Below are 27,810 nucleotides of genomic sequence, written 5' to 3'. Positions count from 1 at the left end.
CTAAAACCAGGTCTAAACCAGGACTAAACCAGATCCAAACCAGGTCCAAACCATGTCTAAACCAGATCCAAACCAGGTCTAAATCAGGTCTAAACTAGGTGTAAACCAGGACTAAACCAGGTCCAAACCATGTCTAAACCAGATCCAAACCAGGTCCAAACCAAGTCTAAACCAGGACTAAACCAGGACTAAACCAGGACTAAACCAGGTAAACCAGGTTTAAACCAGGACTAAACCAGGTCCAAACCAGGTCCAAACCATGTCTAAACCAGATCCAAACCAGGACTAAACCAGGTCTTAACTAGTTGTAAACCAGGACTAAACCAGGACTAAACCAGATCCAAACCAGGTCCAAACCATGTCTAAACCAGATCCAAACCAGGACTAAACCAGGTCTTAACTAGGTGTAAACCAGGACTAAACCAGGACTAAACCAGGACTAAACCAGATCCAAACCAGATCCAAACCAGGTCCAAACCATGTCTAAACCAGGTGTAAACCAGGTGTAAACCAGGACTAAACCAGGACTAAACCAGGACTAAACCAGGACTAAACCAGGACTAAACCAGGTCTAAACCAGGATTTAACAGGGCTAAATCATGCCATGTGGACGTGTCTCCTTGTCTTCTATCAATAATATTTTTAATCTGGTTAAGTAAAGTCTGGGCTTTTTATTGTCTTTTAGCAGACAAAACTTCTTATGTTACGATATCCTGGTCTCACAGCAAATCAAGTAATCCAAAGTATTCAGATTACGTTACTCACTGTAAGTAATTTAATGGATTACGTTACAAACTACATTTTGGGGTGTGTAATCTGTAATCTGTAGGGGAATACATTTTAAAAGTCACCTTCCCAACACTGTATATGCGCAATATCCAGTTCCAGTTTTTCGGAGTACGTCTACTTTTACGGTTTCTTAGATTTGAAAAGCGTCGCGAGATCAAGCTGCAGTACATATTAAACGGGCCGGGAGCATTAACGTTTACGAGAACACTGAAATCCGAACTGGCAAACTACTAGAAGAATCACATGCATTTCAGAACACGTTTGTAGAGGTCTAAACTGTGCGCAAGCCTTTTACTGACTCTGATTCGATTTGTGATTGAACAGAATCCCACTTTTTAAAGGTCTGAGTGCAAGTTGTAAACCGTTCCAGGAGCAATAAAAGACTGAAATATGAACGAATCCCATGCAGTTCTGAACACGTTTGTCGAGGTCTGAACTGCAAGTGAAATATTCAGATATAAAATTGCGTTCTGTCATTTAAACAATAGATACTTTACAGCAGGCATGTCCAAACTGTGGCCCGGGGGCCAAATGCGGCCCTCAGACAAATGTTTCTTGGCCCTCAAGCTTCCAGGTGAATTGGCCCAAATTACCTTGCATCATTTAAAACATTTTTTTACTGCAAGTTTTTTTGAAAATCTACCTTGATAAAGCTCATATTTAATATTTATTTTGTGGTTTTAAGGATCTTGGCATGAATAAAGACTGATGGCTCATTCAAACGTGTTAAACATGCAATATTTCAATTAGGGATGGGCGTGATTAATCGATAATTGATCATTAAGAATTTCATCGATTACGTTCATTTTAATCGACAAACTGAATGTAGGTTGCTGTGTGTATCGTGACCAAACAGGTGTGTACATGTGTCTCTGCATCAGAAGGAGCGAGACACAAACAGTGGGTCAGTCTGTAACGAACCGAAGCACAAATGTGGATTTAACGATGATTTGTACAAGAAATTCCACACTTTCCGTTGCGTTGGGGACAAGTGTGAGTCCATGTGCACAGTGTATAAAGCAGCACATATGTTTCTGTGTCCAGTGGGAAAAAGTTTTTCTAGGTGAAAGTCGTGCAATGCCGATGACGAGGCCCCGCCCCCCTCCCCCCGTACGCTGTCCTGGTTTTGACAAACGCAAATCTGGTCACACTGACCTGTATTCACCTGAGTCATGTCTTTTAATCCAACACAAGTTGAACCACATCAGCGACACAAGAGCTGGAGTTTTATCTTCGCTTAGTTTATGTAAATTAGTGATGTGGTTTTAAGTTTTGTTTCTGTGAGATTTGAACAAAACTGAATTAAACACATTATAATGTCAAACAGCTGATGTGGATCTAGAGTCGTTACGGTTTATATGTCGTAAAGTTGAATTTATTTATGCAGATTAGTGCAGATAGTAATAATAATGATGATCATTTTAATATAAAAACGTTAATGATTAATCGATAATTCTTCCGACAATCGATTAAGAAATTTTCATCTAATGCCCATCCCTAATTTCAATTATTCCCTGTACTGAGCCCCAGTCTACGGCCCTCGATCGTCCCTCTGCTTCATCTGTGTTTAGATATGTGGCCCTTGATGAAAAAAGTTTGGACTCCCCTGGTTTACAGCTTATATCATCAACATTCTGTGGCTGTGTGACGCTAACTGTAAGCACTGTTTGATCTGAGTTAAACAAGTCTCTCTCATAACGTTACATGAGCCAAGAGTTTTCCAGTTAGTCACACTTGGACCATGAACATTCATATCAATCACAGGCTCTTGAAAATGTGTCGTTTCATCCGTTTTGTATTTTTTCTTAAGATCGTCTGAAAACTCGACGCTTACCCTGCATTCGTTTGACTGTCGGTGGTCGATAAATCCGAGTCAGTTCTCCAGACATCCGTTGTAAATGCGTTCCTTTGCAACAGTCGGAGAAAATACAGACGCCCCATAAAGTTTAATGTGTCAGGTATCGCTCGCTCCTGCAAATAAATAGTCTATTAGTTAATGTTAGCTGTCAGCGACTCAATTATGGCAATTTGACTATTACATGTTCAGGACAAAACAAAATAAAACTAAAAAAACTTCTGTCTTCTGTGAATTGATGCGAAAGAAAGTGTAAATGTCACTACAAAGAATGTAGTGAGACCAAATGTCGGGCCTTGTTTATGTCATTTTACCGATTCCTGAGGAGTCATTTGACGCTCTGTATTTACTCTGTTCGTGGAGATGGAGGTCGATTTTCCCCAAGAACAATAAAATGCAGCATTGCTTGGCAGCGTTTGCGTGTGTGCGTTGTGTTTCCATGGTAACTGGCGGACATTCCCCCACTACACCCCTCCTCGGGTTGATGCCACTGCAAAGTATGAGTTGCAGTTTTTGTGATTTGATGATTGTGCCGACTCTTATTAATGCCATTTCGATATAATACTGAGCGGCCTCATTTGCCTCCATTTTTAAAGAGCTCTTTCTGTTGAGATTGCATTTCAACCTGCGGAGGTATTGGCATTTGCTATAAATTAGAGCCCGACCGATATAGATTTTGTTGTGGCCAATATGATACCGATATAATGGGAGTTGGAGCTGCCGATATATTTAGGGATGTAGAAATTCACTGTAAATCTTGAATTATTTAAAAAAACTTAGGTTTGGCTCTGGTGGATTTTAAACTGGGTTTATTTAGGCAACATTTATTGTTATTCTGCCTCTTTACATCATATGTCATAGGACTAAAGCAGGTCTAAGGCAGGTCTAAAACAGGACTAAACCAGAACTGAACCAGGACTGAGTGTCGGGACTCTATCTCTCTCCCTCTCTCGACCCCAAGATTAGTCCTGGTTTATTTATTTTATGCTGAATATATTTATGCAAGTTTTTTTTACCCTATGCACACGCAGATTTTTTGAACGTTTCGTTTTTAGCCGCTGTCAAAGTCCCACGAGTCTGTATGCAACGTGAAGAGAAAAAAAGTGAGAGAAAGAGAAAACACGACTCCCAATAAGGATCAGGCTCCTGTCGTTCATGTCAAAGAGCCGGATCTAAGAGCCGCTTCGTTCGCGACCGACTCATCACTACTAGCGAGTAAATAAACAATCGTTATTAGCCTTTAGCCGTAAATGCTGCGCGACGCGGTAATTAATTATATGTGCAAATTTCATCATTCACACGTCTGTTCACAGCTCATTTACATCAATGCAGGTTCAGTAATAAATATACGACCAATATAATCACTTTACAATAGACCAATAGAAAACAGTCTGTTTATGTGTGAGAGACACAGCAGATCATCACTAACCAATCAGAACGAACCAAAACCAGCTCGACATATTTCCAACACTCAGCGTCACACAGGCTCCTCCCACATCACAAATCTGCACTAATAAATGTCCTTTTAATCCAGACTCAAACCAATTGTCCTTAAAAAGAAAGTCTCAATGTTGCGCACATGGATCTATGTCTGCAGGTGTAAACAAACACACATGACTCTGTGGTGTGTTCAGGGACAGTATGGACACACACACACTGACAAATGACTCCACAGATAAATACTGATGTGGAGCCACATATTTGGACATTTATCTGCCTGTAAATTGGATTAAATAAACATAATGTAGAGAGTCTAAGCTTTATAACGAGGTATAACATGCCCACGTGAAATATCGGCCCCTATCAGCAAGCATATCGGCTGATAATATCGGCCAACCGATATATCGGTCGGGCTCTACTATAAATGACCACTGTATGTTTTTATGCCGCAGGTTTGTCACTGATTTGTTTGTTGGTGAATTCTTGAGCGCTTGCCAGGGTTGAGTAAAGATGCTTGCTGTCATCGCGTTGCTATCGGGGCTATTTTAAGTGGGTCTTCTGAGAAAGGCAGGGTCATGTTAAAGAGATTCCTTTACGTCAAATCTGTACACACATGTAGTAGCTGTAGTAGCTCTGGCTCGGTAGTATTGGCTTCTCCTGCCTTTACTCCTGATTAAGTTCATATCACTTGAAAAACATGAAGACGCTTTAAAGGAGGTTCTGACTTGGTTTGGTGAGGTAGAACCTGTGGTAAATCCAAATATCAGACTTTCACATCTAGGGGTGTGCAAAAATATTGGAATATCGATATATCGTATCGTTTAATGTGATGATACAGTATCAATATCGTGGGCTGCTGTATCGATATATCACCAAGATTATTTTTAGGTTTTACTAAATTATTTTGTTACAGTGCTACAGTTTTGTTGCTTGTGGAGTGAAAGGAAACTCATTTATGCGACACATTTGACATTTTTACAGTTTTGATGATTAAAATGTTTGTGTTTCATATCAACTTTGGACAAGACGTGGTTTAACAAAGACTTTTAGTATCACAGCCACGATTTAGCCTTTACTTTTTATTGAACCGTATCGAATCGATTTGAAATATATCATATCGAATCGAAAGTGCGCTGTATCGAGATATGTATCGTATCGCGGCCTGTGTATCGAGGTGTGTATCGTATCGGCAACTCCTTAATGATACCCAGCCCTATTTACATCGGTAAAAAACAAAATAATCAAAAAAAGCTCAAAAATACAGGAAGTAGCGTCTAAAACGGAATCCCTCTGCCTACGTCGTTTACACTGAAAAGTCCACTGCACGTAAACCGTCTTTGCGTTTTGGATGAAGTCATGACTCTGGCGGTGTAGACGTTCGTTTAACAGAATACAGGTGTTGTCACTCCATCACAGCCGGGGACATGTCTTGGCCTTGGTTTACATCGTAGTTGCCAGATAAGTTATGTAATGACCTCTGTGCGTGTCATATCTGCCCGTCTTACCAGGAACTACAATTATAAACATCACCCAAAAATATACATATATAATTTAATCTGTGTTTGTTAAAAAGTAAAGTATATTTTCATTTTGCAGGAAAGTTACCCATACAATATGTGACAAAGAAAAAAAAAAAACTTTCTTAGTGAGCTTTCTGTTTTTCATATGCCATGCCTGACTATAACAGGACATACATTAAAATCAAGTCAAATTTTTAGATAACCAAATAAATCTTTAAATATTTTGATCACGTCTCCTGGTTTTTAGCTGAATTTAGACTAAACGAGCTAAGCGCTGTGATTTGGAAGTTTCTGTGTTGAAAAGTGCGTGAAATGATTCCAGATGTGTGTCTTGTGTTCAACAGTGGTCGTTGGTGTTGCATGTTTGTGTATCTGTGAGCTTCACCTTATGCAGCACAGTCACCTGATCCACACATGCGAACGCTGCGCGAACCCTTAGAATAGTGAGAAGGTCTGGCACAACACATTTAGCGTTAGCCTTTAGCATTTGGCTCGTGGGGCTGTTTATTTGCTTTAGGTTCCAGGTGGTGGTGGTGGGGCTCGGCCGGTGATGCATAATTAAACATTAATATAAATGTGTTTATTGCTGTTTGACATACGCTTGAGTTTACACTCACTTACTGCAGACCTGCTCTGTACAAATCTTACACTTGTTTCTTACACTTGTTTCCTCTCACTTTTACTCACCTAAACTTGGATTTGGAGTGATCAGAGATGTTGGAGCAGTCTATAGTCGCTTAAACAGGGCCAGGCCTGGTCAGGGCTTGGATGGGAAACCTCTGGTCTCCCACCAGGTGCCACAGGGGGGCGCCAGTCGCAGAAAGTGTTGTTGTGTCCTTAGGCAAGACATTGTACCCACATTGTCGTGTGTGTGTGTGTTGGTGTGTTGGTGTTGGTGGTCCGAGGGGTTGATGGTGCAGATTATCAGCCTTGCTTCCATCAGTCTGCCCCGGGGCAACTGATAGTACGATAGTAGTTTACCATCACTGAGTGTCATGAAAAGTGTGATATAAAATATAAAACTGATCTGTTATTATTGTATTACTCCATGTTAGGGACGGGCATTCGATTAAATTTTCTGTTTTGTTTGTTTTGTTTCACCTTCACAAATTGACACTTAATTGGTGAAAACCTAAGAACCAGTCATACAGACTTTTTAATCTCCAGGTTTTTTAGAATGTTGTGATGTGACGTGAGCCCAGCCTGTTGTGGGTTCACTGTTCTTGCACTTTAGTGTGTAATAACTCCCTCTCCCAGTGCATCGGTCACACTGTGTGATCACTGCAGCCGGGGAGAACAGGCCTGACTCGTCCATGTTGAGTCAGCATCACATGGGGCTGTGTTGACTCTGCTCTCATGACTCTGTCTCATACACACTGATAAGACTCTGCACATGTGACGCTGCAAATCACAGCCACTAACTGCACTTTTAATACATGGAGTCTGTAGCCTGTGCTCCACTAAAGACATGTCCTGCCAAACGGTCAACTGACTAAAGAGCTCTCAGAACTACTGCACATCTGTGTATGTGACCAAACTGCACTCACAAGACCACACCTGCAGGGGGAGTTCATGCAAAAACTACTATTTATGCCCGAAAGTACTAGGGATGTGGGTATTTATACATTTAAGTAAAGCAGATTAAACTCAGAATGAGTTATCGTAGAGTTATGAGTGAATCCTTCTCCCGTCTGCTGTTGTGACAAATAAATCCTTAAAATCCTTATAATCAAATAAATAATGGACCAGTACAAATGAGGGTGTGAATGTTTAAGTCCCTGTTGATTCCGTTCAAAGACAATTGTCCATTCTTAAACTGTTCAAAATTCTGAAGCAATTTTTCATTCAGAAACAAATGTCACATTTATTTTACATTTATCTTTAAAGTGAAATTAGTGAAATTAGTGATGGACTGATCTGTTTTTTTCAGGGTCGATGTCCATTGTTTAGACTCCAGAGAGAGTGATGATAAGCTCTGCTGATAGTTTTGGACTGATATTCAGAGTTGATTTGGGTCATTTTCCCAAATGATGTCATTTACATGATTACAAACTCATCCATGTTAAAACTCCTAAACCTTTAAGAGAGCTGTGCAGTCATGTTTTATGAACTCAACTCTTCACACTTAAGTGTTCAAATAAGTGAGCACAGTGAGCGCTCTCACCTCACAACAAGAAGCTCCTGAGTTAGATTCTGGGCTGGTGTGGGGCATTTCTGTGTGGAGTTTGCATGTTCTGTCTGTGCCTGTGTAGGTTTCCTCGAAGTGCTTCGGTTTCCCCCACAACTAAAAACATGTGTCCCCCCTGTGGGGCCAGGACTCCCCTGAAAGAGATTCTTAAACTCAGCGGGACTGTCCTGGTTAATTAAAGGTCATAAAAAAAAACATTTTGTGTACTCTTGAGGAAGCAGGGCAGCCAAAGCTTAAAATCTCCAGCACAGGCCAATATTGAAAGTGCAAATATCGATCTCTTCTCCTCTACACTCATACAAAATAGAATTGTTCTGAAAATCAAAATGATGTTTTCAGTGCACTCTGGATAATCTTGCAACTGTCCCTCTTGGTCTTTCTCTGTCTCTGTCTCGTTGTCTCTACACGTGTGTCTCTGTGTGTCATTGTGTCTCTGTGTGTCTCTCATGTGACTGAGGAATGCAGTTGGACAGACAGGTATGCAGCAGTCAGGTGCTTCTGTTTAAAATGACTCGGGGGAAGTAACTCTTTACATTCCAGCCTGAACAAACACCATCAAACACAAACAGAAGAGCAGCAACAGTCTTTCCCCAGTAACACACGTTTCATCAAATCACCTCTGAGGGTCAAACTGACACTCCTGTGTGCTGCCGTCTGCATCTAAATTATAAAGCAACAGCGGCAAACCCGGACGTACGCTAGTGTGCTGCTGTTGGCATGCTAGTTGTTAGTTTCACCGGGATGGCAAAAATCTGCTTTAAAAGTTGTGAAAACGGATGAAAAATAAACACATCATGAACAGGTAGAATGCTCAGAATGTGTTAGGAAGTTGTGGAAGAACTGTTTCAACAAAGACTGAAGGACTATATTTCATCGATTACGTTAATTTTAATCGACAAACTGAATGTAGGTTGCTGTGTGTGTCGTGACCAAACAGGTGTGTACATGTGTCTCTGCATCAGAAGGAGCGAGACACAAACAGTGGGTCAGTCTGTAACGAACCGAAGCACAAATGTGGATTTAACGATGATTTGGACAAGAAATTCCACACTTTTCGTTGCGTTGGGACAAGTGTGAGTCCATGTGCACAGTGTATAAAGCAGCACATATGTTTCTGTGTCCAGTGGGAAAAAGGTTTACCAGGTGAGAGTCGCTCAATGTCGATGACGAGTCCCCGCCCCCCTCCCCCCGTACGCTGTCCTGGTTTTGACAAACACAAATCTGGTCACACTAACCTGTATTCACCTGAGTCATGTCTTTTAATCCGACAGAGTTGAACCACATCAGCGACACAAGAGCTGGAGTTTTATCTTCACTTAGTTTATGCAAATTAGCGATGCAGTTTTAAGTTTTGTTTCTGTGAGAGTTGAACAAAACTGAATTAAACACATTATAACAGAGGTGTCAAACTCATTTTGGTCCGGGGGTCGTATCCAACTTACTTTGATCCCAAAGTGTCCGGATCAGAAAACTCATGTCATATAAACCCCAAAAATAACAACAAGTTCAAATATTTGTGCAGAGAAACACAAATCTATTACAGAAATCTTTTTTAATTGATGAACTCTTTCTTTTACTAAATATTATAATATTATGAACAACCTGAAACTTTAAGAAAAATACAATTTCAACATGAACTTGTATGTAAATAGGAATAAGTCCATTTTTGTTGTAAAATCCTGCACTCGGCTCCACTTTTCTCATGTTGGACATTTTTCTGATGAGGGTGTCACGGTCAACAGTCAAAACGATCGTCCTTTAAGAGCGTTTGGAAAGAGACAATTCTTCATTTGTGCTGCTCTGGTGGGAGGGGCCACGTACAGAGACGCTGGAGACGCTGCTGTGATAAACACCACAGAAAATTAACAATATTTTAATAGAAAATATAATTAAAATATTTTAGTAGAAAATCAGCCGAGGGCCAGATTAAAGGGCTTGGAGGGCCGGATCTGGCCCCTGGGCCTTATGTTTGACACCTGTGCAAACAGCTGATGTGGCTCTAGAGTCGTTACGGTTTATATGTCGTAAAGTTGAATTTATTTATACAGAATAGTGCAGATAGTAATAATAATGATGATCATTTTAATATAAAAACGTTAATGATTAATCGATAATCGATCGTTAATTCTTCAGACGATCGATTGAGAAAATGTCATCGATTGCTCATCCCTAGTCAGAGTATTTATTTATTTTCCCCTTGGAGCCCGTTTGCCCCATGAGAGAATGTTTATGTGAATCCTGTTTCTTTGTGTGAGTAAAAGTAGTGCTAGTTGTGTAGTGTTGTGTTGTTGTTGTTGTTGTGTAGTTGTGTAGTGTTGTGTTGTTGTGTGTTGTTGTGTTGTGTGTTGTTGTGTAGTTGTGTAGTGTTGTGTTGTGTTGTTGTGTAGTTGTGTAGTGTTGTGTAGTTGCGTTGTTGTGTTGTTGTGTTGTGTTGTTGTGTAGTTGTGTAGTGTTGTGTTGTGTTGTTGTGTTGTGTGTTGTGTTGTTGTGTTGTTGTGTTGTTGTGTTGTGTAGTTGTGTTGTTGTGTTGTTTACTTGTATTGTCTAATCAGAGCAGAAGGATGAAGCAGCAGCAGGGAGAGGAGGGAGAGAAAGGACAACTGCCCACACACAGTACGCCTCTTGTCTCTCCTCCATCTCATCTCTCTCCCTTTCTCTCCTCTGCTCCTCTCATCCTCTTTCCCTCTGTTCCCTTCTCTCCTTCCCTCTCTCCTTCTCTCCTTCCCTCTCTCTTCTCTCCTTCCCTCTCTCTTCTCTCTCTCCTTCCCTCTACCCTTTCTCTTCTCTCCTTCTCTCTCTCCTTCCCTCTACCCTTTCTCTTCTCTCCTTCCCTCTCTCCTTCTCTCCTTCCCTCTCTCCTTCTCTCCTTCCCTCTCTCTTCTCTCCTTCCCTCTCTCTTCTCTCTCTCCTTCCCTCTACCCTTTCTCTTCTCTCCTTCCCTCTCTCTTCTCTCCTTCCCTCTACCCTTTCTCTTCTCTCCTTCCCTCTCTCTTCTCTTCTTCCCTCTCTCCTTCTCTCCTTCCCTCTCTCCTTCTCTCCTTCCCTCTACCCTTTCTCTTCTCTCTCTTCTCTCTCTCCTTCCCTCTTCCCTCTCTCTTCTCTCCTTCCCTCTCTCTTCTCTCCTTCCCTCTCTCCTTCTCTCCTTCCCTCTACCCTTTCTCTTCTCTCTCCTTCTCTCTCTCCTTCCCTCTCTCCTTCCCTCTCTGTCCTCTGTCCAGCTCTGGTCACCTGACTGTCTCATGTTGTTGTGTGAATTCAGTCCAGTGCTATTCTTAGTCGTCACCCTCCGAGTGAGAGAAGAGAAGACAGAGAGAGGAGAGAGGAAAGAGGAGAGAGGAGAGAGGAGGAGAGACCACAAAAAGGAAGCAGCCAAAGGGGCGCGGGTCGGGGGAAAACGCTGGCACACCGCGAGCCACGATGCCCAGGTACCACACGCCCTGAACCTTCAGCCCGACGACCTGTAGCTTCACTTTCCGCGACTAATGTTGACGCCGGTTGTTTGCGGACGGTGGATCGCTGCCGAAGGACGCGTTATGTAACTGTAAATATGTGCTCGGGATTCGTTTTTACCTCCTGACATCTCTAAAATTTCAATTATCCCGTGACACTTTGAGTTTTTTGTGTACATTCACACGGGAAAACACAGAAACTACTATCCAGCTTAAGATAAAATGACCTAAATTAACAACATTTGACTTTATTTGAGTAGATTCAACTTGACAATGGAATAAGTTACATTTTATTTCTTATTTTCAGTGCAAAGCGTTGTTATTTTTCTTATCTCAAGTGTAGCAAGTTGTATTTTCATATTTTAAGTACAGAAAGTCTTGTTCCGCCGACGAATCATTTTACTTGTGAAGTAAAAGCGAAGTTGACTCAAATCCTGATAAAACTTTCTTAACTTGGCTAGATTTGACTTTTTGTAGTGTGTTTTTGCTTTATTCCAGTAATGTCGGACTGATAAACACTGATAAACGCAGAAATGAGGCAAGAACCTTTTCATTCATCACGTTGCCAACGTTGCTTTTATCTTAAGTTTGTTTTCAGCGGAATCGTCCAACCTCGTGTTTTTTTTTACCGCACTGATTTGATCCGTGAAACAGTTGGAGTCTCTCGCTTTTAATCTGTTCGCACTGACGTAGAAAGTCCATCCAAACTTTACAAACTTTGCACCAAATTTAGAGGCTGTACATCTGGGTTTTGTCTGTACCGCACTTCGATTTATGTTTTTTTTTTTTTACTTTTTAATGGCAGAAAAATTTAATAACGGGAGTAGAGTATAGTCCGTATTACAGGAGGTAAAATTTGGGGGAATTTTTACAGAAATCTTGGACAATTCGCACAGGACTGGAACCACAGATGACCTTTGTAATTATCACGATTTACCAGGGGATCCCAGGTAAAACTAATCCCATGCAAACAGGGCTTAAAGGACTAAAAAAAAAATGTATTGAAATTTTTGGATGAGATTGCGACGAGAAATGTTGTGTCAGAGAGAATTGGATCAGAATTAGAATCCTACACATTTCAGAGCTTGTTTGTAGAGCAGCTTTTTCACATTTCTTCTATCGTATCCCACGTTTAGAAATGTTTTGGATCGTGTCTTGAATCCGGCAGTGAGTTTTTTGGGGGGCACGTTTAGTATTTTTAGTTGTTCGGTCGCAGCATTGCACGTGTCATCAATGAGGTCATGCTTTTCTGAATGAGTCCGTCTCTTCTCGGAGCTGTGACTGTCACAAGCTCACGGCATCACGCTGGCTTCTTTTACAACACTGCAAAAATAACTGTACAGGAGTTAAAACGACTCTTCAGAATAGGAAGCATGTGGAGTTTAGTCTAATAATATTGCGTTTGTCTATTTTAATAACAAGGAAAGTTCACCTCAGAAAGAGCACTGACCAGGATCTTATGTACAGACAGTGTTGAGGAGTAACAGATTACATGTACCGGAGTAATCAGAGTACAAATTATGAGTAACTGTATTTGGTTACAGTTATTGTTTCAGTGAGTGGTAATTGGATTACAGTTACTTTGTTGAAATAAATGGATTACACGGTGGTATTTTCCTGTTTTCACATTTTCATGTTTTGGGCTAAATCCCACATCTCCTTCCGTACTGCATAGACAGTCTACTGTGCAGGTCTAAACCAGGACTAAAACCAGGACTAAACCAGGTCTAAACCAGGACTAAAACCAGGACTAAAACCAGGACTAAACTAAAACCAGGACTAAAACCAGGACTAAACCAGGTACTAAACCAGGACTAAACCAAAAACTAGGTCTAAACCAGGACTAAACCAGGACTAAACCAGGACCAAACTAATCTAAACCAGGACTAAAACCAGGACTAAACCAGGACCAAAAACTAGGATCTAAACCAGGACTAAAACCAGGACTAAACCAGGTCTAAACCAGGACTAAAACTAGGTCTAAACCAGGACTAAAACCAGGACTAAACCAGGACCAAACTAGATCTAAACCAGGACTAAAACCAGGACTAAACCAGGACTAAACTAGGTCTAAACCAGGACTAAAACCAGGACTAAACCAGGACCAAAACTAGGTCTAAACCAGGACTAAAACCAGGACTAAAACCAGGACCAAACTAGGTCTAAACCAGGACTAAAAACCAGAACTAAACCAGGACCAAACTAGGTCTAAACCAGGACTAAAACCAGGACTAAACCAGGACTAAAACCAGGTCTAAAACCAGGACTAAAAACCAGGTACTAAACCAGGTACTAAACCAGTACTAAACCAGGACTAAACCAGGACTAAACCAGGACTAAACCAGGACTAAACCAGGAACTAAAACCAGGACAAAACATCTTATGTTAAGATTTCCTAGTCTTTGCTACTTTTACAGTAAACAGTTGCTTATTCATGGAGATCTGGGCTCAACAGCCAATTTAAAGAAAACAAACAAGAATTTTCAGGATGTGGTCGCTGCATTCATGTAGCTTTAAAAACATGACAATATCAAGTAATCCAAAGTATTCAGATTACGTTACTCACCTTAAGTAACTTCATGGATTACGTTACAAACTACATTTTGGGGCGTGTCTGTAATCTGTAGGGGATTACATTTTAAAAGTCACCTTCCCAACACTGTGTACAAATCCAGTCAACACCAAACTACCAAACACCATGCAACTGGACTGTTTTTATGACATTTCTTCTTGAAATTGTAACATGACTGAGACTGAGTCATTTGTGCTGGTCAATGATCAGCGATTGCTCAATAAATGATAGACAGAATACAAATTTCGGGAGGTCAGCATTTATCCTGGTACTTTTGCTTTGTACTAGTGTGAACTTTTCATATTTTTCTCCACTATGATCAGATTTGAGCTGAAGAGGCTTCAATAAATGACTTCTGTGAAAACCTGTTAAGCAAAATGGACTTTTAACCATGTTATAGTTGTTTCCTCTCACCGTTTATTTATTTAAATACAGTGTGTCAAATGACTGTCCATCTCGAGGCGCACACTTACTGTATAGTCTGTCAGTTTCATTAATCGCTCCTCACCTCTGCTGAGTTGGAGTGAGTGCCACAATGAGTTTTGAACACATTCTGGAGCTTTCAAAGTCTCTTGTGTTGCACTGCTTACCAATTATTTTCATGGCAGCCGGTAAGGAAATAATTCATATTTCCAGGTGCTATAGGACATGGGGAACAAGAAAAAAATGTTTCAAATATGATATCGTGGTAAAAGATTAATATTACATACTGAAACATTACATACTGCTTAACATGCTGATTTTCAAATTCAATACATCAGTGTGCGATGCGGTCGACTAAAGGTTGGCCCCCGCCGTGTGCCACCAAAGAGAAGGGGGCATCCAGGGCGTTGAGGGGGGCGTTCATGCCAAGAGAATGGGACGCTTGAGCTGGCACTTTCAAGCCAGGGGGACGCTTGAGCTGTATTCTTTTTACCACCATCAGCACATGCCCACTGCTGTGTACTTACATCATCCAATTTTATTTTCCTAATCAGTGAAACATGCAGGATTCAGCGGCACCACATACCGGTAGTCATTTTGGTACAAATGAAAAGAAATCTGCTGCTCGCTACTAGGGATGGGTGTGATTAGTCGATTAATCGATAATTGATCATTAAGAATTTCATCGATTACATACATTTTAATCGACAAACTGAATGTAGGTTGCTGTGTGTGTCGTGACCAAACAGGTGTGTACATGTGTCTCTGCATCAGAAGGAGCGAGACACAAACAGTGGGTCAGTCTGTAACGAACCGAAGCACAAATGTGGATTTAACGATGATTTGTACAAGAAATTCCACACTTTCCGTTGCGTTGGGACAAGTGTGAGTCCATGTGCACAGTGTATAAAGCAGCACATATGTTTCTGTGTCCAGTGGGAAAAAGTTTTTCCAGGTGAGAGTCGCTCAATGTGGATGACGAGTCCCCGCCCCCCTCCCCCGTACGCTGTCCTGGTTTTGACAAACACAAATCTGGTCACACTGAACCTGTATTCACCTGAGTCATGTCTTTTAATCCGACAGAAATTGAACCACATCAGCGACACAAGAGCTGGAGTTTTATCTTCACTTAGTTTATGCAAATTAGCGATGCAGTTTTAAGTTTTGTTTCTGTGAGAGTTTGCAACAAAACTGAATTAAACACATTATAATGTCAAACAGCTGATGTGGCTCTCGAGTCGTTACGGTTTATATGTCGTAAAGTTGAATTTATTTATGCAGATTAGTAGTGCAGATAGTAATAATAATGATGATCATTTTAATATAAAAATGTTAATGATTAATCGCTAATCGATCGTTAATTCTCTCGACGATCGATTAAGAAAATTTCATCGAATGCCCGTCTCTACTCGCTACTGTGATGTGCAGCTTAACCATAAGAGGAGACGACTCTTTGTTGCCATGACATTTACAGCGACGTCAGCTCTCATTGGACACCGCAGTCTTCCAACGCAGAAGTCAACGCACTTATTTCTTTTATTAGGTAGTTTTAGATAAATACTGTGATTTAAAAAGTGCAAATTATAACTTGACAATCCACAAGTGTTAGAGATTATAACTATAGAGCAAACATAACAGTAGTGTTTGATTTATTGCAGCATGTTCATCAGTAGTAGCTTTTGGGGGAACCTGCTTTAGTGTTATCGTGTCATTTGCGTTCAGTATTCTCATTTATCCTCTATATCAGGGGTGTCAAACTCATTTTGGTCTGGGGGCCGTGGCCAACCTACTTTGATCCCAAAGGGGCCGGATCAGAAAACTCATGGCATATATACTCCATATAAATAAGTTCAAATATTTGTGCAGAGAAACGCAAATCTATTACAGAAATCTTTTTTAATTGATGAACTCTTTCTTTTACAAACTATTATAATATTATGAACAACCTGAAACTTTAAGAAAAATGCAATTTCAGGGCGGCAGTAGCTCAGTTTGGTAGAGCATTCACCCACTGATCTGAAGGTTGGTGGTTCGAATCCAGCTCTCGACATAAACATCACAGGTTGAGCGGTCAGATCCACTGACCCACAGGTCGGCTTCCCACAGCTGAATGTTGTCGTCGTGTCCTTAACTTAACCCACCTTGCCTACAGTGTCTGTGTACACTGGTGTGTGAATGTGTGAGTGGTTCCTTGTTGTAAAGTGCTTTGAAGGTGGAAAAGCGCTGTAGAAAAATGTGACCATTTCAACACAATGTTTTAACATTAAAATGCAAATAGGAATAAGTCAATTTTTCTTGTAAAATCCTGCACTCGGCTCCACTTTTCTCATGTTGGACATTTTTCTAATGAGGGTGTCACGGTCAACAGTCAAAACGATCGTCCTTTAAGAGCGTTTGGAAAGAGACAAGTCTTCATTTGTGCTGCTCTGGTGGGAGGGGCCACGTACAGAGACGCTGGAGACGCTGATATGACAAACAGCACAGAAAATTAACAACATTTTAATAGAAAATATAATTAAAATATTTTAGTAGAAAATCAGCCAAGTGCCAGATTAAAGGTCTTGGAGGGCCGGATCTGGTCCCCGGGCCTTATGTTTGACACCTGTGATCTATATTGTCTTCAACAATATACTGTACTTCAACACATGTTATCATGATAAACCTACTTCAGACTCATGTTGACAGTGTTTTGCTCATTTCTCTCTCAGATTGACTTTGGTCACGGTGGATTTCTGTTTTCAGTTTGTTTTTGTGAACCCGCTGCTGCCCCGTGTCTCCTGTGACCCTGTAAAACAAAGAGAGCAGTCAAGTCCGTCATCAACAAATGCACATTCTCTCGGCCGCATCCGATTCCAGCTCCGAGCGCTTGTTTACTGTGGCCCCAGGCTCTTACCCAACACTGGGGTTTGATTGGCGTGACTTTAGAAGAGGAACCTGCATATCTGACATTGTGCTATGGTGTACACTTACATAAGTCCTTATCCACATCCACTACGCACAATATACATAACACTTCTGAACTTTTACTATGCCGTAACAGTTAGTTCTTATCTCATTATCTTATCTTTCTGTACTGTCCTACATTTGCACTTGAGTCAACTAATTAGCATCAGGTCATTGTTATCTAAACTATGCGCACACTCCAAAATAGCACAACGCAGAACGGCCCGTGTACCATTGGTTCTTTTGAATTTCAATTAAGAACGAAAAACAGTTTGTTATTTCATTATTCCGTTTTAGTGGCTTATTTGCCCCGGACGTTCTGCTGCTTACCTGGAAAATCGTTGCAGTTTTGTAGACAAACATGTCCTCTGCATTTATGGCGACACATTTACTTTCGCGTCTTAGAAAGTCTTCAGCCATAAAAACGTGCGCGCCGCGTAATTAATTATATGCATAAATGTGGATCGTTCACACGTCTATTCACAGCTCATTTACATATCAATGCATGTTCAGTAACAAATATACGACCAATATAGTCACTTTACAATAGACCAATAGAAAACAGAGCTACAGCAGATAATCACTAATAACAAATAACCAAAACTAGCTTCAAAGTCGATGTATTTCCAACACTCAGCCTCACACAGGCTCCTCCCACATCACAAGTCTGCACTAATAAATGTCCTTTTAATCCAGACTCAAACCGATTGTCCATAAAAAGAAAATAATCTCAGTGTTGCACATGGATCTATGTCTGCGGGTGTAAACAAACACACGTGAGTGAAGTGACGTGACTCTGTGGTGTGTTCAGGGACAGTACGGACACAGACAAATTACACCGCAGATAAATACTGATGCGGAGTCACATATTTGGACATTTATCTGTCTGTAAATTGGATTAAATGAACATAATGTAGAGAGTCTAAGCTTTATAACGAGGTATAACATGCCCACGTGAAATATCGGCCCATATCAGCAAGCGTATCGGCCGATAGTCGATATGTCTCCAGGTGCCCATATCGGACAGGCTCTAGTATACACACATGGACCACTATGGAACCTACCTGGACCTATCTAAGTCTATGCCATGATATCAAAATCGGGTTTGAAATTTTAGTATCGTGACAAGGCTAATAAAATGTCTTCTGCGAACGACGCGGTTTCCCCGTGTCTCCATAAACTAAGTGCGTAACAGCGGCTCATGTTTTGTTACTTCCCAACACTGGACACAGACCTAATGTAACATGATCCGAGCCATAGACGAGGTTATAGAGGAGCTTATGTCACATTCACAGTTTAGCCTTCACTACCTTCACTTTCAACAATGACCAGCTGTAACGTTCTGTCTAACTTTTGCCCAGAGACACCGGGACGTCGGGTTGTCAAAGCATCAAATCAGAGACAGATCGATGCTTAAACCAGATACTCAAAAAAAAAAAGTCACATCGAAGGGACAGAATTTGCAGAATTGAGATTGCTTTTTGCTTGTTTGTTGACAGGAAAAGAGTGAAACGACTTTGCATCACGTCGTGGAGTTACTTCAGCAGTTGCGTCCGTTTCCTCGTGTTTTAAAATGCTGCAGTTTGATCAGTTTTTGTCGGCTGTTGAACTTGTTGATCCCCGGGCAGGTGGAGGATAGAGTTGCCTAATGTGTTTCAAAATGATTCTTATCTATATCAGCAAACTTAAACATGTAAAACTGACAAACTAATACAAGAATCACATTTCGGGGTATTGCAGGGTGAGCACTTTTTCTGCACAATACGACGGGAGAGTTTCTTGTCTGTGTAATCCCTCTCGTTTGCGGTGGAAATTGTGGAGGAATTATGGTTCTTCAAAAACTGCGTATCTTATAATCAACATACCACAGAAAGCTTCAAATACTGAACTCTTCATAATCGAGCTTGACATAACCTGTCATCACCCTCGGACTCCATTTTGTTGGCCCTCATGACCAAAAGTAATAGTTTTTCCAGCAAATTTTGAGAAATTCTAGTATCATAGCTTAAATAACAAACATTTCACAGTAGGAGTGTAACGGTCCAAAAATAAATAAATTCGGTACATACCTCGGTTTAGAGGTCGGTGTTCGGTTCATTTTCGGTACAGTGGGAACAAAATGCAAAACCACTTGCTTGTTGTTTATTTGTGTGTTTATTAAACCAACAGTTTGTTTTAACATTATGCAAACAGGAAAATAAAATAAACGCAAAGTGCTGCTTCGTAATACTAACAAGTTAAATAAAATATTCTCAAATAAGCAACAACTGTATGAAATATTATAAAAAGTAAATTTCTTGTAAACAGTAAATAAAAACAAAACAAAAAAAAAGTAAAGTGCAGGACTAACCGGAATGAAGTTTTACCCAATCTTCATATTTTTGCCAGAAATAAACTTGTCCACATTAGGGACGGGCATTTGATGAAATTTTCTTAATCGATTGTCGGAAGAATTAACGATCGATTATCGATTTAATCATTAACATTTTCATATTAAAATGATCATCATTATTATTACTATTTGCACTAATCTGCATAAATAAATTAAACTTTACGATATATAAACTGTAACGACTCTAGATCCACATCAGCTGTTTGACATTATAATGTGTTTAATTCAGTTTTGCGCAAATCTCACAGAAACAAAACTTAAAACCACATCATTAATTTGCATAAACTAAGTGAAGATAAAACTCCAGCTCTTGTGTCGCTGATGTGGTTCAACTTGTGTTGGATTAAAAGACATGACTCAGGTGAATACAGGTCAGTGTGACCAGATTTGTGTTTGTCAAAACCAGGACAGCGTACGGGGGGAGGGGGGCGGGGCCTCGTCATCCACATTGAGCGACTCTCACCTGGAAAAACTTTTTCCCTCTGGACACAGAAACATATGTGCTGCTTTATACACTGTGCACATGGACTCACACTTGCCCCGAACGCAACGGAAAGTGTGGAATTTCTTGTCCAAATCATCGTTAAATCCACATTTGCACTTCAGTTCGTTGCAGACTGACCCACTGTTTGTGTCTCGCTCCTTCTGATGCAGAGACACATGTACACACCTGTTTGGTCACGACACACACAGCAACATACATTCAGTTTGTCGATTAAAATTAACGTAATCGATGAAATTCTTAATGATCAATTATCGATTAATCGGCTAATCATGCCCATCCCTAGTCCACGTTGTCTGCAGTAAAAAAATTTTAAAAAACTCACTCAGTCGTGCACAGCCACACACCGAACCGAACATCCCGTACCAAAACGTACAGCCCTAATATAATTGTTCCAGTTGTTAAATGCGTCTGGCTTCGTCCAACCTTTTGTACGATTCACTTCACTGCCCTGTGGTCTGTGGCCCTTTGCTCTGTATATGTTTCAATATATCTGTGAAAAAAGTTTGTACAGCCTTGATCTAATACGTGCAACTAGAGTTTGTCCCAACGATGTCAAATGTACTTGTACTTTTTTTTAAAAATCTGGAATACCTCATCAGTCACAGTGGATTGATTTGAGCGGCCTAGGCTTACTGTATCTGTGTGTAATGGCCGCGCAGACTATGTTTAAAGCCGCCCTTCCACCTCTTTGGCTCCAGAAGACACAGACAGACACTTTGACTTATGACGCACCGTAAAAATGAAATGAGGCTGTAGCAGGATTCCCGCTGATCTGCTGGAGAGGTGCGGCCGTCACGCACCGCTGAGCTAAAAGTGTCCCTTTATTTAAGAGCAGGGGCGCCCCCAAACCAGGAGTATTAATAGAGATGTGTTTGTGATGCGGAACAGTGGAACAGTTAAACCTCGGGTCATCCTTGCCAGACAACAGTTCAACACGTCCAGGTTTAGTGGCATCGGCGCTGGGTACTGGGTTCAGCTGTGAGGGTGCGGCAGACGAGCGTTGTAACAGCTACAAGGAAGAAACTCACTGACTCTCATCGGACAAATCTTGCAGTATTAAATATTAGTTATTGTTGTTGTTTAAACTGGACAAAAGTGGCAGTATGTCTGATTTTGGCTCCACCCCGAACCACGATGCTACTTTGTGATTGGTCCAGTCTCTGTCCCACTGGCGGATTAGACCCAATCACAACAGCGAGAGTTTGACCAGATGGATTTTCGTGAGTTTGTGAAATCAGAAATATCAATTGCCGATACGATACATACCTCGATACACAGGCCACGATACGATACATATCTCGATACAGCGCACTTTCCATTCGATATGATATATTTCAAATCGATTCGATACGGTTCAATAAAAAATAAAGGCTAAATCGTGGCTGTGATACTAAAAGTCTTTCTTAAACCACTTCTTGTGCAAAGTTCATATGAAACACAAACATTTTAATCCTCAAAACACTAAAAATGTCAAATGTGTCGCATAAATGAGTTTCCTTTCACTCCCCAAACAGCAAAACTGTAGCACTGTAACAAAATAATTTTGTAAAATACACCTAAAAATACACTCGGTGATATATCGATACAGCAGCCCAAGATATCAATACTGTATCATCACATTAAACGATGCGATATATCGATATTCCGATATTTTTGCACACCCCTAATAATATAATACATTTTTATTTATGAAGCACTTTTAAAAAACAGGGTTTACAAAGTGCTGTACAAGCAAAGAACAATACAAAAAGCATAAAAGTAGCACACAGAAAGTACAAAAACGGGCAATGATGCAAATAATCCAAATAATTATAACAAATAAATAAAAAGAAATAAAGAATAAAATCGAGTTAAAACCAGTTAAAGGAAGGCCAACCGATAAAAAAAAATCAGTCTTAAAAAGTGATTTAAAAGATGATCGTGATGGTGCGAGTCTTATCTCCTCAGGCAGGTCGCTCCAAAGCCGAGGCGCCTGGACTGAAAAGACTCCATCACCTTCATCCAGAATCTGGACTTTGGAACACAAGCCCCTCCCACAGTGCGGCTGATTAGAAGAACAAGACCAAACGTGAAGCAAAAACCAGTCTAAATTTGTGTTCCAGTGTTGGCACAAAGCAGGTCTACAGCATAGAGCGGATCTACAGAACAGACCTACTGCCACATTTGGCTGAAGTTTGTCTAACAAAAGTGACAAATGCATCTGTGTTTGTCACGATGTGCGTTTGGTTTGGTAAACGTGCAGAGGCTGGTAAATATCACTGCAAAACCAGAAAAGAATGTAACTCCAGTTTGGAACTTTAAAAAACAGGTTTAAAAATCTTCCTTCACTTTTTTCACAGTTTTGTGTAAAGTGCCAGAGGAAGTTCTCTTAAAGAAGAGGTTCTCAAACTGTGGGTGAGGGTCCAAAAAAGGGGCACAGAGTGTTTCAGTGCAGTTTGCTTGGCTTTGTATTAGGTAGATCATTTGAGCACCGCTGTACTACACACTCTGTGCATTGCGTATGATGGCTAATTCAAATGCCTGGGCTCACTTGTGTGTATGTTTGTCATTTGAGACACAGGTATGGCATGGACCATGTCTACGCAAATAGACCTGATGACTTTATTGACTAATCATCAGAATATCAGGAGCAGCTAACCAGGCCCTGTACAAAGGAATGTGTAGCCCTGTGTAATCTGCAGCGCTCGTTATACAAGGTGTAAATCGTTTTGGGATCAGCTTGTGGACAGTGTGGGTGGGAATAGGTAGCGTGGGATCCAGACCGGTTCTCTCTGTATTTTCTGAAGATCTGTCTGGACATCACCACCTTCTCCTCCTCCGTGTCTCAGGTTAAACTCAGACGGAGCCGCCCAGTCGCATTTATTTATTTCAATGTCAACTACAGTTTATATGCTTGTGATTTCTTAATGAGACTTACTTTTCCAGCGTATGTTTTTTGTAGATTTGCTCCATACATTTGCTGTACTGTATATTGTTGTGTGTGCAGTGTTGGGGAGTAACAGATTACATGTACCAGAGTTACGTAATCAGAGTACAAATTAAGAGTAACTGTATTCAGTTACAGTTACTGTTTCAGTGAGTGGTAATTGGATTACAGTTACTTTGTTGAAATAAATGGATTACAGGACAGTATTTTCCTGTTTTCACATTTTGGGCATTTTTTTTCTAAACCAGGACTAAAACCAGGACAAAAAACAGGTCTAAACTAGAGCTAAATCAGGTCTAAAGTAGGTCTAAATCAGGTCTAAACTAGATCTAAACCAGGTCTAAAATCAGGTCTAAACTAGATCTAAATCAGGTCTAAACTAGATCTAAAGCAGGTCTAAACTAGATCTAAATCAGGTCTAAACTAGATCTAAAGCAGGTCTAAACCAGGTCTAAACCAGGACTAAAATCAGGTCTAAACTAGATCTAAATCAGGTCTAAACTAGGTCTAAACCAGGTCTAAACCAGGACTAAACCAGGACAAAAAACAGGTCTAAACTAGATCTAAACTAGAGCTAAACCAGGACTAAAATCAGGTCTAAACTAGATCTAAATCAGGTCTAAACCAGGTCTAAACCAGGTCTAAACCAGGACTAAAATCAGGTCTAAACTATCTAAACCAGGTCTAAACCAGTACTAAACCAGGACTAAAACCAGGTCTAAATCAGGACTAAACCATCCTAGTCTTTGCTTCTCTACAGCAAACCAAGTAATCCAAAGTATTCAGATTACATTACTCACTTTAAGTAATTTAATGGATTACGTTACAAACTACATTTTGGTGTGTGTAATCTGTAATCTGTAGGGGATTACATTTTAAAAGTGACCTTCCCAACACTGTGTGTGTGTGTTTTGTAGCTGGCCGGTGCCGCAGCTGGAGCCCTGTCAGATCCGGCTGCTCGTGTATCAGGACTGTGAGCGCAGAGGCAGAAATGTGCTGTTCGACTCCAACGCAAAGAAGAGAGGAGCAGAGGAGACCAACATCAATGTAAGAGGACTTTTTTTATTTTTTTTTTTATGAGCGCCATTGCACTTCTACTTCTCTCTGAGTCTGTCTTATCTACTCTGTAACCTGAATGTTTCCCGCATGTATTTCACCGAAGTACAAATGAGCAGCTCTTGAGGTCCAAAGAAATCTGCTGTGTACTGTCAGTATTAGGGATGTAACAATAACCGAAATATTGTGATATTGTCAGTGTTGGGAAGTTACTTTTAAAATGTAATCCCCTACAGATTACAGATTACATACCCCGAAGTGTAGTTTGTAACGTAATCCATTAAATTACTTAAAGTGAGTAATGTAATCTGAATACTTTGGATTACTTGATTTGCTGCAGAGAAACAAAGACGAGGAAATCGTAACATAAGATGTTTTGTCTGATAAAAGAAAATAAAAAGCCCAGATTTTACTGAACCAAATTAAAAAATATTATTGATAGAAGAAGAGGAGATACGTCCACACAGCAGGATTTAGTCCAGTTAAATCCTGTTTTAGACCTGGGTTAGACCTGGTTTTAGTCCTGGTTTAGTCCTGGTTTTAGTCCTGGTTTAGTCCTGGTTTTAGTCCTGGTTTACACCTGGTTTTAGTCCTGGTTTTAGTCCTGGTTTACACCTGGTTTTAGTCCTGGTTTTAGTCCTGGTTTAGTCCTGGTTTAGACCTGGTTTTAGTCCTGGTTTTAGTCCTGGTTTAGACCTGGTTTAGATAGTTTAGACCTGATTTTAGTCCTGGTTTAGTCCTGGTTTTAGTCCTGGTTTAGTCCTGGTTTACACCTGGTTTTAGTCTTGGTTTTAGTCCTGGTTTTAGTCCTGGTTTAGACCTGGTTTAGACCTGGTTTTAGTCCTGGTTTAGACCTGGTTTAGACCTGGTTTAGACCTGGTTTAGACCTGGTTTAGATAGTTTAGACCTGATTTTAGTCCTGGTTTTAGTCCTGGTTTAGTCCTGGTTTTAGTCCTGGTTTAGTCCTGGTTTTAGTCCTGGTTTAGTCCTGGTTTAGACCTGGTTTAGACCTGGTTTAGACCTGGTTTTAGTCCTGGTTTTAGTCCTGGTTTAGTCCTGGTTTAGTCCTGGTTTAGACCTGGTTTTAGTCCTGGTTTAGACCTGGTTTAGACCTGGTTTAGACCTGGTTTAGATAGTTTAGACCTGGTTTTAGACCTGGTTTTAGACCTGGTTTTAGACCTGGTTTTAGACCTGGTTTTAGACCTGGTTTTAGACCTGGTTTTAGACCTGGTTTAGACCTGGTTTAGACCTGGTTTTAGACCTGGTTTAGTGTCTGGCAATGAGTGGAATTATGGAAAAAAAAGGAGAAAAAAAAGAAAAGGGGGATTTAGCCCAAAATGTAAAAACAGGAAAATACCACCATGTAATCCATTTATTTCAACAAAGTAACTGTAATCCAATTACCACTCACTGAAACAGTAACTGTAACCGAATACAGTTACTCATAATTTGTAAACGTTGAAAATGTCCTAGTTCTGTTTTATAAGACCGTAAAAATCACATTTGGTGCCTTTTCATGCTACTGTTTACGACCCGCAGTCTGAAGTCTGAGCCGCATCTTGATATTATAAATCTAATCTGAGTTGCAAAATCGCTTTTGTACGTTTTTTCCATTGTGGCGTTGGCTTAGCTCTGCGTTTGTGAGCACGTCTCTCCAGAGCTCACATGATGCTGTCAGCTGATGCTCTAATCTCCGGGCTTCTTGTTCAGTGCCGCGCTGGACCGGTTTGTCCTGTGTTTGAAACTATGAGCTCAGCTGACTCTGCCTCATGAGGATGGCTCACACATATCTGTCAACTCCTCCGATTCTTCTACTGTTTACGCAATCGGGTTTACTCGAGTTTATATCTGCTTTAGTCTCCTTTTAGACCTGCTTTAGTCTTGGTTTAGTCTCCTTTTAGACCTGCTTTAGTCTTGGTTTAGTCTCCTTTTAGACCTGCTTTAGTCTTGGTTTAGTCTCCTTTTAGACCTGCTTTAGTCTTGGTTTAGTCTCCTTTTAGACCTGCTTTAGTCTTGGTTTAGTCTCCTTTTAGACCTGCTTTAGTCTTGGTTTAGTCTCCTTTTAGACCTGCTTTAGTCTTGGTTTAGTCTCCTTTTAGACCTGCTTTAGTCTTTTTAGTCTTGGTTTAGTCTCCTTTTAGACCTGCTTTAGTCTTGGTTTAGTCTCCTTTTAGACCAGCTTTAGTCTTGGTTTAGTCTCCTTTTAGACCTGCTTTAGTCTTGGTTTAGTCTCCTTTTAGACCTGCTTTAGTCTTGGTTTAGTCTCCTTTTAGACCTGCTTTAGTCTTGGTTTAGTCTCCTTTTAGACCTGCTTTTAGTCTTGGTTTAGTCTCCTTTTAGACCTGCTTTAGTCTTGGTTTAGTCTCCTTTTAGACCTGTTTTAGTCTTGGTTTAGTCTCCTTTTAGACCTGCTTTAGTCTTGGTTTAGTCTAGTTTTAGACCTGCTTTAGTCTTTGTTTTAGACCTGCTTTAGTCTTGGTTTAGTCTCCTTTTAGACCTGCTTTAGTCTTGGTTTAGTCTCCTTTTAGACCTGTTTTAGTCTTGGTTTAGTCTAGCTTTTTAGACCTGCTTTAGTCTTGGTTTAGTCTTTTTAGACCTGCTTTAGTCTCTGTTTAGACTTGGCTTACTCCTTGTTTTAGACCTAGTTTAGTTCTTATTTTAGATCTGATTTAGTTCTTATTTTAGGCTTTTTTAAATCTTGTTTTAGACCTGTTTTAGTCTTGGTTTAGTCTTGTTTTACAAATGGTTTAGTCTCTAGTTTTAGACCTGGTTTAGTTCTTATTTTACCTAGTTTAGTCTTACTTTAGACCTGGTTTAGTTCTTATTAGTCCAAGTTTAGTCTTTTAGACTTGGTTTTTTCACTTAGACCTAGTTTAGTCTTGCTTTAGACCTGGTTTAGTTCTTATTTTAGACCTGGTTTGGTCTTGGTTTAGTTTCAGATTCCTGGTTATGTACATTTTGACTGGATAGTCCATGGTTTTTGAGCATAGTGTTAAGTTGTTGCACGTAACTGGTGGAGTTCTAGTTTAGCCCCAGTGTTTGACCTGGTAAATCTCGTACTGGACCTTTTTAGTTTTAGTTTTATAGTGAGTAGTTAGTATAGTTTTACACTGTTGTCCTTGTTTATTTCTGGTTTAGACCTGGTTTACATTTAGACTTTTAATTCTCTAATCTCGTTTTCTCTCCCTGTACCATGTAGACTTCAAATGTGTGTCAGGCTAAGGACACAAAATGAAGTGCACATTTGTGGTCACAACTATTCAGACCGTTGAGTGTAAAAGGTTGAGTCAGGACGCGGCCGCGAATCACGAGTCCCATGAGAAATGAGGAAGGAATTTCATTTTGATGAGCAGCCGCGATCTGAGCACATGTTCTTTGCTATTATTTATGCAGAATGAAATCCCATTGTTAAAGAGGTGTTACTGCAGGGCAAGCGCCACACCTTTACTTACTGTGTGTTTATATTTAGTCAACGTTTATTTTTAATACTTTATTTAATGCATGACCTCCATTTCTGTTTAACTGTGCAAATAACTGAAAGGTTTTCATTCCGCACTCTTCTCTCCAATTTATGTCTCTCTTTTTTAATTTTAATCCTCATGATTATTTATGTTTTGATTTGTTTTTATTATGATTTTAATGTATTTCTTATTCTGTAAAGCACTTTGAATTACTTTGTGTACGAATTGTGCTGTACAAATAAACCTGCCTTAATGTTTTACACTAAGAGTCAAGAGTTTGGACACACCTCC

General features: G+C 40.3%; 1 protein-coding gene across 1 annotated transcript in view; it reads left to right on the top strand.

Annotated features, from left to right (window-relative positions):
* The window catches only part of LOC110155885 (folliculin-interacting protein 1), a 92,083-nt gene that overhangs the window by 9,607 nt on the left and 54,666 nt on the right, over positions 1–27,810 (top strand). Inside the window, 1 exon segment of the mRNA XM_020920059.2 lies at positions 23,920–24,049. Coding sequence (XP_020775718.2) covers positions 23,920–24,049 — 130 coding nt within the window.

Source organism: Boleophthalmus pectinirostris, unplaced genomic scaffold, assembly GCF_026225935.1.
Source record: "Boleophthalmus pectinirostris isolate CB_2022bp ecotype Guang Dong unplaced genomic scaffold, ASM2622593v1 HiC_scaffold_12, whole genome shotgun sequence".
NCBI classification, from domain to species: Eukaryota; Metazoa; Chordata; class Actinopteri; order Gobiiformes; family Gobiidae; genus Boleophthalmus; species Boleophthalmus pectinirostris.
This window is presented reverse-complemented; position numbering and strand designations above follow the sequence as displayed.